General features: G+C 57.5%; 1 protein-coding gene across 2 annotated transcripts in view; it reads left to right on the top strand.

Annotated features, from left to right (window-relative positions):
• The window catches only part of SCUBE1 (signal peptide, CUB domain and EGF like domain containing 1), a 137,141-nt gene extending 125,199 nt beyond the window's left edge, over positions 1–11,942 (top strand). For both annotated transcript variants that reach the window (XM_066358614.1, XM_066358613.1), the window contains 5 exons: positions 149–310; positions 1,737–1,934; positions 3,781–3,933; positions 4,270–4,349; positions 7,082–11,942. In XM_066358614.1, the coding sequence (XP_066214711.1) occupies positions 149–310; positions 1,737–1,934; positions 3,781–3,933; positions 4,270–4,349; positions 7,082–7,234 (746 nt within the window). In that variant the 3' untranslated portion in view covers positions 7,235–11,942. The remainder of the gene's footprint in view (positions 1–148; positions 311–1,736; positions 1,935–3,780; positions 3,934–4,269; positions 4,350–7,081) is intronic.
• The last annotated feature ends 394 nt before the right edge of the window (positions 11,943–12,336 follow it).

Here is a 12,336-nt window from a genome sequence, read left to right as displayed (position 1 = left end):
AGGAAACAGAGGGGTTGGCCTGCACATCGGTGGCGGGAGGATACCGCGCAGTGGAGAAGAGCCTTGAGCTCTGTGCTGAGACGTCGGGGGCAGAGAGGCCACGGGAGAATGGCCCCACCCTGCTCACCAGTGCCCTCCTCCCCCACAGTGCACTGCTCCCCCGGCCACCACTACAACACCACCACCCACCGGTGCATCCGCTGCCCCATCGGCGCCTACCAGCCCGAGTTCGGCCAGAACCACTGCATCACCTGCCCAGGCAACACCAGCACCGACTTCGATGGCTCCACCAACGTTACACACTGCAAAAGTAGGTGCTTCTCTTCCCAGGGCCTGGGGGCCGGAGCTCTGGGAGGGGCCAGGGCACTGTGAGGGGCCGTGGGCAAGGGCGTCCATCTAGAGCCCCCAGGTGTGGAGACTTCCCAGCTTGGCCCGCTCTGCAGAGCACTGATTGCGCCCAGCGATCATCAGTTCTGTCACTCACCGGGAGGCCTGCGCCTCTGGGCCAGGCCAGGGCTGCCGTTGTGAAGGTACGGGGTCTAGCCAAGTGGATGAGACCCAGACCACCTGAGCCACAGGCAACAGGATGCTAGATGTGCTTGGTGTGGACATGAAGAAAATCCCAAGCGCCTGCTTATGTCTATGAGAAACTTAATCCAGCCACAGACATGGAGGCAACATCAGACAATGAGGGAAGGAGAGCATGTCCTGGGCCACACTTACCAAGTCATTTGGGCCTATCAAAACGGGTGCTAGCTTTATTTTCAGTATTTTTTATTCATTTTTCAGAGTCCTTTGGTGCATAGGTTCTGGTATTTTACCCTTTCCCGACCCAATTTCCAGCCAGTGAACCCCTTCCTGGCCCGCTGATCGTGTTTGGAACTGCCTGAGGGCTCCTGAAGGGGCTCAAATCCTGGAGGTGGACACCTGTCCCTTCTGCCGAGGGCTGTCTCGAGCTGGGCTCGCAGCCTCCGGGGGCAGAAGAGCAGGCACGGGTGGAGCTCAGCAGAGACAGGGCTCTAAACACCCTAATGAGTAAAAGTAGGGAAACAAAGTGGGACGGAAGCTTCTGGAATGAGAAGGTGGGAATGAAATGTTCCCCGGAAACTTTGCTGTAAGAGGAGGATTTTTAAATGAAAATGTATGAGACTATTCTATATATCCAATATTTACATTCAATTCTCTTTGCTTAATGAAGGTAACTTTCTATATAAGATTGAGGCTTGGAACCACATAGCTCATAAAAAATGTCAGGTTTGCCCTCTTCAGGGATACATGGCTGAGCTAAAAGGGGAGGAGGGGGGAATGTGTCTCTTTTCTCATTCCTCAGCCTCCCTGGCGCCTGGTGGGCACGCAGCAGTGTTGAGTGAGGGAGTGGAGACAGGGAGGTCGGGGTTCGCTTGCGCTCTGGCAGCTGCAGGGACACTGAGGGTGCCGGCCAGAGGGGCAGGCGGCTCAGGCAGGAGGCCTGGACGAGGCCCAGCCTCAGAGACTGGGTGGGTAGCCGAGGGCGCCCAGTAAGGACATGCTCGCTGAGCCTCGAAGAACCAGCACAAACAGGGGCCTGCTGTCCCGCTGAGGGCAGCTGGGCAGGGGGTCCCCAAGGGAAGACTAGCTCAGGGCCTGGCTGGCTGGGGCCGAGGGCCAGGTGGAGGTGGGCCGAGGCGGGTTCAGAGCACCTGCCAGCCTCCAAGGTCAGCTGGGCCTGACTAGGCCCATGGGCATGGTGCCCGCAGACCAGCACTGCGGCGGCGAGCTTGGCGACTACACGGGCTACATCGAGTCCCCCAACTACCCTGGCGACTACCCGGCCAACGCAGAGTGTGTGTGGCACATCTCACCGCCCCCCAAGCGCAGGATCCTCATCGTGGTCCCCGAGATCTTCCTGCCCATCGAGGACGAGTGCGGTGACGTCCTAGTCATGCGGAAGAGTGGTACGTGCAGATCAAAGGCAAGGCCTAGGCCCTGGCCAGTTGGCTCAGTGGTAGAGCGTCAGCCTGGTGTGCGGGGGACCTGGGTTCGATTCCCGGCCAGGGCACATAGGAGAAGCGCCCATTTGCTTCTCCACCCCCACCCCCCTCCTTCCTCTCTGTCTCTCTCTTCCCCTCCCGCAGCCAAGGCTCCATTGGAGCAAAGATGGCCCGGGCGCTGGGGATGGCTCCTTGGCCTCTGCCCCAGGCGCTAGAGTGGCTCTGGTCGTGGCAGAGTGACGCCCCGTAGGGGCAGAGCATCGCCCCCTGGTGGGCAGAGCGTCGCCCCTGGTGGGCGTGCCGGGTGGATCCCGGTCGGGCGCATGCGGGAGTCTGTCTGACTGTCTCTCCCCGTTTCCAGGAAATTAAAAATAAATAAATAAATAAAGGCAAGGCCTAGGCCACACGCCCACACTTGTCACCCCCCGCTTCTCGGGGCGGGGTTTAAATCTACTTCTGTCTGACTGTGTGAAGTGGGCTTCCTAGAGGTCTATGGAATGGTCTGGAAAACATCATATGTGCCCCAACCATGGAAATCAGGACCTGGTCAGGCCTGGTCTCAACACTAACCACAGACCAATCTCTTATCTCTGTTGTCACTCCTTGCCCTGCCATACCACCCAGAGTGAGACCCCGGGAGTGACCCCTCCTCCATAGCCTTCTCTCTCTGAAGCTGGAGGAAGGGGAACAGAGGTCCAGTCTGTGCCCATACACAAGACACCCAGTGTCAGACAGCCCATCCTGTTCCCTCCATGAGCCCCAGCCTCCTGGCTCATCACCCCCTTCAGGGGCTTGTGGTGAGACTCCAGGCGACTAGCAGCCTGTCAGTGTGGGTGAGGGCAGGTGTGAGCCCAGATAGCCACAGCAGCCAGAAAGGCAGAGATGGCCTTGAGTCCCCCAGTGACCAGGCTAATTCCTTACAGTGCGTGCTATTGTGGGGCAGCAGTGCCCACAGGGAGCAAGCTCCCAGTCAGGGTTGGGGAAGGAGGAGGACACAGACAGACACAAGAACACACCTGCCCAGCTGGGCTGAGACTGTCTCTGATACACAGAGATCGGTGCAAGGAGTGGAAGTCCAAGCCCCTTTGTGCTGCCCGGTCCTTGTTACCATCTCCCACTCAGTGTAGCTGATGAGGCAAAAAGCCCCAGTGTTCGAACAGCAGGACTGAGGACCCAGTGGGCCAGGAGCTGCCCAGGAGCCCATGGAAACTCGAAGCCCAGCTTGGGACCATTTTCCCTGCTCACACTCGCCAGCAGCCCCCAGCCTCCCCTGCTCCCTGCACTCCGGCACACCGGGCTGAGTTCTGGGGAGCCAGCCTCTCCTGCCTCGAGGGCACCTCGGGAAGGCTCCCAAAGGAGCAGCGAGGAGGTGGGGCACTCCAGACCCTCACAGGGGAGGTGCACTTCCCAAGTCTGGCCCTACACCACACCCCTGACTCTGTGAGGGGTGCAGGCATGAACCCTGTCCCTGAGGAGCAGGTGGCAGGGAGACAGTGACAACCCTACAGAGAGAGGCTATAATAAAGGCTCACCAGAGCAGAAGAGCAGACAGGCACGTGGTAGGGAGGATGGAGCAGTCAGGGAGGCTTCCTGGAGAAGGGGGTGTGGAGGTGTGCTCAAAAGGACAAGTAGGAACTGGGGTTGAGGGTGGGAGGGGCACCTGAGCAGAGGGAGGAAGTGCACAGACTGGAGAGCTGGAGGCTGGAGCAGTGGCCCTGTGGGTGCTGGGAGGCTGGCTGGGTAAGGAGAGGGCAGCCCCAGGAGGAGGGTGGGCCAGGTGAGAGGACCCACGGTGTATCTTCCCCTCCAGCCTCGCCCACATCTATCACCACCTATGAGACCTGCCAGACCTATGAGAGGCCCATCGCCTTCACTTCCCGCTCCCGGAAGCTCTGGATCCAGTTCAAATCCAATGAAGGCAACAGCGGCAAAGGCTTCCAAGTGCCCTATGTCACCTACGATGGTAAGTACAGCCACACTGCACCCAGCCCAGGCCGGCCATGGGCACACAGAGCCGAATCACACATCCCCAGCCTTAGGGTGCTCCAGCCTGCGGGAGGGGAACAGGCCCAATGGGACCGAGGCACAGATGAAGGAGCAGTTAGTGCAGTCCATGGGCTTCAGCACAAGGTACTGCCATGCAGGGTTTTGAGGACTGCATAGGGGTTTTCTAGCTAGCCAGACCTCAAGGAGAACAATTTGGGTGGTGGGCTCAACAGCATGGAGGGCAGAGGCTGCAGAAGAGAGGGCCGCGGGCGGGTCTGGAGCCCTCCCCTTCCTTCCTTCCCGCGGTGCGCAGAGGACTACCAGCAGTTAATAGAGGACATCGTTCGCGACGGACGGCTCTATGCCTCGGAGAATCACCAGGAAATTTTGAAGGTGAGTGAGCTTCTTTGTGAGAAGGGGCCCATGTAATCCCAGGACAGGGGCCTGTGGCCATCCAGGGCCATCCTGGCCCAGCCCCCCAGAGACTAAGAGGAGGAGGGTGGTGACAAGTGGTGGGGCCCAAGGGGCCCTGGGGCAGGTCTGAGGCTGGCACCTCTATCCTGCCAGACCAGGGCGTCGAAAGCAAGCTCTCTGTGGGGTCCAGCCCCAGACCTGGGGACTGTCCTCGGGTGAGCTCCTTACCAGCTCAGCTCCACTGTCCTGAGCTTTGAAGTGAGGGGGCTCAGGCAGGGCGGTACCGTAATGCCAGTGGAATCCAGCACAGCCTGGGGAACAACTCCCTCCGCATCCTGTTCATGGCCCTGAGAAATAGGGCCACCTTGTCATGATGGTGCTGGGTCCATCAGGCAGTGGGGATTGTGCAGGTTAGGGCCCTGGGTCCTCACCACGACTGACCAGGGGTCTGCCTAGACTAGGCCTCTGCAGACAGCACCTCCAGCCCGGAGGGCAAACCTGGGGTCGGCCAGTTTGCAGACTGCCATGCTCCCAGCTGGGTGGCCCTGCAGGCACTCTGAGCACCCCCTCCCCCACTGAGAAATAGGCACCGCTCACAGCACTGAGATCCTCCAGGCCTGTCACTCTCTGCACACACAGGCAGCTTATAAGTTGAGAGGTTTGCCCTGCTGCATCCCGCAGGGAAGACCAGAGGTCTCCCTCGGGCTCGAAGCTCCTCCTCCTCCACAGGAAGGCACAGCTGCTGAGTGGGAACCGGAGGGTCATCCTGTAGAAAATGCTCAGCTCTCTCCTCCTCACCCATCCTCCACCACCCTGGCCCTCTGCCCCACTCCACCCTATGGCCAGGAGCAGCTCTTCAGAACTATACTGCTCACAAAAACTAGGGGATATTTCAAAATGAATATGAAGCTATAAAACATCCCCTAATTTTTGTGAGCACAATAGAAGTGTCCTGTTCCTGGGATGAAAACCTGGGCCATCAGGGCCCGGCCCAGCCCAGCGTGGCTGCTGCCTGCTCTGGAGGGGTCCAGAGTCTCTGCACCCCCAACACTCTGCTCACCGAGGCCTCTCAAGAACATTCTCCCCGGCCTCTTTCCTTGGTGAATGACCACCCAGCCTTCTGCTCTCAGCTCAGGCTTCCTGTCCTCGGGGCAACCTGCCCCGGCCTCCCTGGCCAGGTCACAGTTGCTTAGGGTGCCACATGGCCCTCCTCCTGGGCACCTGTCAGCACTACCGTTTCAGTTTGCCCTGTGATTACAGAGTTCGGTGCCCGTCCTCCCCGAGGGGGACATTCTGTCCCCAGCACCTGGCACCACGCCTAGCACCCAGAAGGGACTCATGAGTGCTCCTCAGGGCTGTGGATGTGTAGATGTACACGTGTGAGAGACAATACAAGTGTGTGCTGGGACATGCCAAACCTGGCCAGAGTCACAGAGTGACATCAAGTCTGTGGCGTGGTGGCTGCTCCTCACCGAGCACCTGCCGTGGGCCAGGCATGGAGGCTCCGCAGGGGCCCTCGGGGACACCGCAGCCAGGCCTCACACTGCTCCTGAGGGCCTCCTCAGGGTTGCGTCGCCCCACTTTAAAGATGACGGCCCTGGGCTCAGAGAGGGTCCAGCTAGTAAGTGACAGGGCCCAAGTGTGGACCCCATCTGCCTGTACAAGAGCCGCGTGTTAAGGATGGCACCGGGCCCAGCGTGCCAGTACTGAACCAGCGTGGGCCGGGGTCCCTTCTCTCCTGGCCTTTCGTCTTCCTCGCAGCCCTGGGAGGAGGGACCCGCCCCGCCACACGGAGGGAAATCAGCTTCGGAGCAGAAGAACCATTTCCCAGCATAGGCAGCTAGGGAGCGTGTTCTGGAACTGTCACTCCAGACCCAAGGCTGTCGGCCTCCAAAGCCTGTGCTCTCTGCTGTATGTTTCTGGATTCCAATATGTTCTTTGTTCTGTTTTATTTTGCAGAAGAACCCTTATTAAATAAGTATTATTGAAACCCGAACAGTTAAAACCAATGGAAATTTTTTAATTCTTTATGAGTTTATTTGAGCCAAACTGACATATCCCGGGAGCAGGATCTCACATGCTCACCCATTAGATTATCTTTTAAAAACCTATTAGCCTGACCAGGTGGTGGCACAGCAGATAGAATGTGGACCTGGGATGCTGAGGTCCCAGGTTCAAAACCCAAGGTCTCCAGCTTGAGTGTAGGCTTATCTGGCTTAAGCATAGGATCATCAACATGATTTCATGGTGGCTGGCTTGAGCCCAAGGTCGCTGGCTTGAGCAAGGGGTCACTCAGTCTGCTGTAGCCCCCTGGTCAAGGCACATATGAGAAAGCAATCAATGAACAACTAAGGTGCCGCAATGCAGAATTGATGCTTCTCATCTCTCTTCCTTCCTGTCTCTCTCTCTCTCTCTCTCTCTCTCTAAAATAAATAATTTAGACAATTAAAACTAAATATTATTTATGGTAAAGAGAGTCTGTGGGGTCCTGAAATCCCCCAATTAAAACTAAAACTTATTTATGGTAAAGAGAGTCCAAGGGGTCCTGAAACCCCCCCCCAACAAGCCCAACATCTTCCCCCTCCCCACATCCTGCAGAACACCCCACAGCCCCTTCCAGGGCCCCCAGGCATTCAAGAGGTGAGTGGCCAGGGTTCTCGAGCCCAGCGGGCCTGCACCTAATCTTGGCCCTGCCTGGCCATGTCTTGCAGGACAAGAAGCTGATCAAGGCCCTCTTCGATGTGCTGGCGCATCCCCAGAACTACTTCAAGTACACAGCCCAGGAGTCCAAGGAAATGTTCCCACGGTCCTTCATCAAACTGCTGCGCTCCAAAGTGTCCCGATTCCTGCGGCCCTACAAATAACCCTGGTGTAGCCGCCCTGCTTGGGGATGGCCAGTGTCCCGAGGGGGAGGGGAAAAGGGAGTACCTGCCCTCCACAGCAGAAGTGGGGGCGGCCCCATGGGCCTCCACGTGGCCTTGGTGGCGGCCCTTCAGGAAACGCTGACCGCGGTGGAGGGCGAGACCACGCCCAGGCAGAGACCCAGCCTCGCTGCACTCCTCCTGTCGCTGCCTCAGTGGGAAAGCATCGCTCAAGGCAGCCTTTCTTTCCCTCCTTCCTCCACCTGTTCATTTTCAGGACACCGAGAGCGCCCTCTCCTGGTGGGTCCTGGCAGGGCACACGTTGGAAGATAGCGTGTGCCCTTCAAGAGACACGTAGGACAGAGAGAGAGAGAGAGAGAGAAGTGGCTACGAGCATCTCCAAGAAGGCACTTGGAGGTGTCATCAGAGGCAAGAAACCAGACCTTGGAGAGAAGGGAGTGTAAGGGCGTCTGGAGGGCTTTGATAAGCCAGACCAATGCCTGCAGGGCGTCCACACCCGCAGAACCCCTGGCCACCGGCCCAAGACATGTTGCCCTGTGGTTAAGCTCTAAGGATCCTGTGAGGGGACAGAAAAGAGCTGCTTGGGGAGGAAACTGTAGGTGTGTGCTTTCCCTTGATAGAGCGTCTAAGTATTATATATATAAATATAAATATAAATATAAATATATATATATACTTCTATTTGTGGGTACTTTAGGGAAGTTCTCTCAGTAGCTGTAAATACTGCACCCCCACCATCTCCCAGCGGCCAGCACAGGCCCCAGCTTTGCCAGCATCCCTGGCCAATCAAACTGCTTCTCCAGGCACTGGCCCCTCACGGGCCCCTCCCTTGATGGGAGGCCCAGAACCTGCGGGACTAGAGACAAGACAGGCTGGCCCTGGACATGCTTCGGAATACAAGCTCTTTGGGAACTGGGTTCCGATGCTTTGCTGGAGTGTTGCTCTCAGATGGAACGTGGTGGAAGGCAGGTTCCCTTGAATCCCTTCCTGTAGGTGCAGGAGCCTAGTGGCCAACTTTGGAAGGGGCCTGTGCCATGACTTTAGGGTCCATGCTGTGCCCTCACGCCACCAGAAACAAGGCCTTTCCCACAGGAGTGCAGGCTGTGTGACCACAGAGGACCTGAGAGAGCCACTGTGGCTCCTTCCTTTCCCTTGTGAAGGAGACGGGCCTGGGAGGCAGGGGCAGCCCCCAGACAGCAGCAGTGGATCCGGGGTAGTCTTCTTGCTGCTGCACCATGCTGCCTCCTTCTCAGAGTCTCTTTTTAAAAAACAAACGCCTGGGGAAAAAAAAAGAAGAGAAAAGCTTGGAATTCTACCAGCTTGCCTGGAGTCCCACTCAGCCAGGAAACCAGTGCCTGGGACAGAGTTCATGCAGACCTGACACGCCGAGGCCCGCTTGCTGGAGACTGCGGGCCGCCAGGTGCAGGACAAGCACAGGAAGTGGTCTGTATTGGTATTCAGAATTCCAGGAAACGTGGGAGAACCATAAAATGACCCCAACCCCCAGGTTGTTTCCTTCTCATGGCCCAGAGCCAAGCTGGCCAGCTGGTGACAAGCTCAGCGTGAGAAGCGTCCAGGGCACCCTGCAGATGGTGAAGGTTGAGGTAGGTGCGTGAGGTCTTCAGAGACCCAGGGCTTGGTGACAAGGCAGGTCATGATGGATGGTACAGTCCACAAAAGGACTTGGAACGAGGGATTTTCCACTGCCATCACCAGTCTCGGCGGTGGCAAGCCCCCGCCTGCCTGCCATCAGTTCCTTCTCTGCCAAAGCCCGACTCAAGCTGGGATGGGCAGCACCTAGTGGGTAGTTCAGGGTCAGCTGAGGGGCTCACGGGGTCACACTGCCCTTCCCCTGGTCACAGCCCTTGAAAGCCAGTCTTAGTTTCCAGAAAGGGGCCTGTCTTCCCTTGTCAAGCATTTGGTTATCCCTGAAAATTAGACAATGTCCTCCAGAATGAGTCCCCACAATCAGCTCCCAGAGGAAGTGACTGGGAGGGGTGTTTTTTCCAACTGTCCCAGAAAAACCAAAGAGGACCAGAAAGACTTCACACCTCTCTGACCTCTTCTTGCTGCTTCTGTGGGTGTTTTCTGGTAGTTGTCCCCATATACCCACCAATCCACCTGCTCTTTAGATGGGAGTCCACTCATGTTCCACCGCCTCACCGCCACTGTGGTCAGACCCTGCCCAATGTCCCTGGGCAGAGCAGGACAGGGGCAGACTTAGATATGGGGCCCCTCACCCCTTCATGAGTACAGGTAGCCAGCAACCGCAGTGCAGATCCAGCCCTCCTTCTCCAGTAAAACCGCCTCTTACACCACTGGAGGGAGGACACTCGAAGTCCAAAGGTGGGGTCTGGCCTGAGTCGCCGTATCAGCCCTCAGCCACACGCTGGGGACCTTGCGGGTCCCACCTGTTAAATCCAGAGCTGTCCCCAGTCCTCGGGGCTTGGGGCTCTTACACTTTTCCACATTGTGGAAGCCAGTGGTGTTTCGCTGACGCCAGGTAGCCATTCCAACTGGTTCCAGGTGGAGGTGGAGAGAAAAAGGGAGTGGGAAAGGACTGGACCCAAGCAGGGCAGACCCCGTGATGAGTCCAGAAGGCGGACGGAGGCCGTGGGTACAGGAGCCCCGTGCTGCCCAAAAGAGAAGCAGGACGTGGAGGGGCTGAGCCAGGAACACAGCCCACTCCTGGATGGACTCAGCCTTGAGCAGCCACAGACCAATCCTGGCCAGGGCCTGCCTTGTGCCTGGCACGGACCTCGGTGGCTACCAAGTCAGTGAACTCCAAGGAAAAGAGCTAAGGAGCAAGCTTCTGGAAGCAAAAGCTGGCCCGCTGGCCAAGACTGAAAGCAGGTGCCAAGGCCTGGAGGCTCTGATGAGCAGGGTTCTGCCCCTAGCGGAGCATCACACTGGGCCAACAGGAGAAGCTCTGTGGCGATGGCAGTGGACAACCAAGTTGCCCCTGCACCCATCACCGGGGACGGCAGGCCTGAAAGAAGTCCCTCTGCCCTGCGTCACCGGCTTCTCTGTCTGACTTAGTGGCGGCCAAGCCCTCAGTGCGTGCTAAGCTCACCTCATCTGCTTCCCTGAATTGGGCTTGTTTTCCCACACTGACTCTCTTCCCTGAGCCTGATGCTTGCAGGAGCAGTGTGGCACTGGCCTTGCTCCTCTCCTGGACCTTTCTAGTCTAGTCTTTCCACCATCTGCTCCCCACCCCAAGTCCCTTCTGCCAGTGCTGGTGACGTCATTCTTCCCGGATCTGACTCCCAGGACAGTCCTCCCCAGCTCCTCCTCACCACTATAGTGACGACAGGCTTAGGAGCCCCAAGGGTCCAAGGTGACAGCTTTCCCTCCAGCCATTGTTGGTTTGGAACACAGGTAAAGAAGAACTGAAGCCCAGGCCAAAAAGTCCCCCGATTGCAGTGGCCCAAAGAGGCTAACTTTGAAAGCCTGAAGGTGGAACCTCTCCCCAAACCTGTTTCCTACCTGGACCCTCATTCTCCCAGAGAGACATGGCCAAGGTCACCCATCTTCCAGGACAAGAGGCTCCCAACCTGCCAGAGCTCTAGCGAGTACTTAAGTGACATTTTGGGGGGTGAATGCGTATTCCAGCGCCTCCACCGCACCAGCTAGAAAATAAGATACTGAACTAAGTTGGGTTATTTAGCAAATGTATGCTGAGCACCTACTATGTGCTAGGCTCCTAGAAAAGGAGAGAGACCATATCCAGGGGCTGACAGAATCACCTGGAAAGCCCCTCTAGTTACAGAGATGAACTAGAGAGTCCATCTTTATGGTAAAGAGAGTCCAAGGGGTCCTGAAACTCCCCCCCCCAACAAGCCCAACATCTTCCCCCTCCCCACATCCTGCAGAACACCCCACAGCCCCTTCCAGGGCCCCCAGGTGGGCAGGGCAGAGCCCAGCACTCCCCTCAGGAGAAGGCAGTCCTCCCCCAGCGCCCCAGGGCAGCCTAGACGCTCTGTGTGGGGGACACAGCTCTGCATGCCAAGAGGGACATCGTTGGAGAAGCTGCAGCCAGCCCAGCCTCCTGCTGCGGCCACCCTTCTCCAAGAGCACACAGGCCAAGGCTGGGGACCTGAGGACCCTGATCACCTGTCCGGGGCAGCAGTCTCTGCCTCCACGTTGTGCTTGCTGCTTGTGCCTGGACAGCCAGTGCTCTGGAAGGTAGTTTCCCTTCTTGTCACCCAGGAACCCCCACCTGTTTTCTTTCCTTTTTGTTTTTTACCTTCTTACTCCATCTTTGGAAGTTAGTCAAAGTGGTCAAGTGCATCTTATAGCAAGACCTCTCTTCTTCACCAAAGATACACATGAGGACAGCCTGACCCTCTGACCAGGGCGACAGCACAGAGCCAACATTCAGGCCAAAGGCAGAAGGACCCGGCTTCTGAAAGCCCCTGCAAACTGCTCCCCTTCTCCCGTGGCGACCTCTACAGCCCCCGCAGACCTGTCACCAGCCCCTCCTGGAGCAAGTCCTCAGTCCTTTGCACTTACTGTATGGCCGACAACACCCACACAAGCTGGAGTCAGCCCTACCCAGCCTGCCTTGCTTCTGGGAGAGGGCACCAGCAGAGGCAAGTCACCTCTCCACCTCAGGGCCCAGATAACATGCTCCCTCCCAGCACTCTGCACAGGTGGCCCCCCCAAAACAGGACTTTTGTTTCCCTGAGACCTCCCCTCTGAAATTCTCTGTAAGCTCCAAGTTTTAACAGGAAGGGCCAGAGGTCCTCCCTACCCTTGCCAGGCTGGCTCTGGGATCAGCCCTTTACCAACTGCACACACAACATCCTTGTAAGACGGGGGTGGCTAAAACGCACTCCAGATGTGAAGCTTGAGACTCTGGAAGGCTGAGTGACCAGCTCAATAGTAATTCACGGAACCGAGAGTCCAAACAAAACCCGTCTGATCCCAAAGTAGGAAACATCTCTCTGTGACATGTTGATACTGAATTTGACAGGCTGGTCAGCCCTGACAAGAGTGTCCAGGGCAAGGAGTATGAAGGCTGAGAGAGGAGAGAGCAAAGGGGGGTGGGGAGTAGGGACTTAGTGACAGTCCCTCCCTCCAGA

This window comes from Saccopteryx leptura, chromosome 1 (genome assembly GCF_036850995.1).
Source record: "Saccopteryx leptura isolate mSacLep1 chromosome 1, mSacLep1_pri_phased_curated, whole genome shotgun sequence".
Classification (NCBI taxonomy): domain Eukaryota; kingdom Metazoa; phylum Chordata; class Mammalia; order Chiroptera; family Emballonuridae; genus Saccopteryx; species Saccopteryx leptura.
Note: the sequence above shows the minus strand (reverse complement) of the source record. Positions and strands in the feature narration are given on the sequence as shown.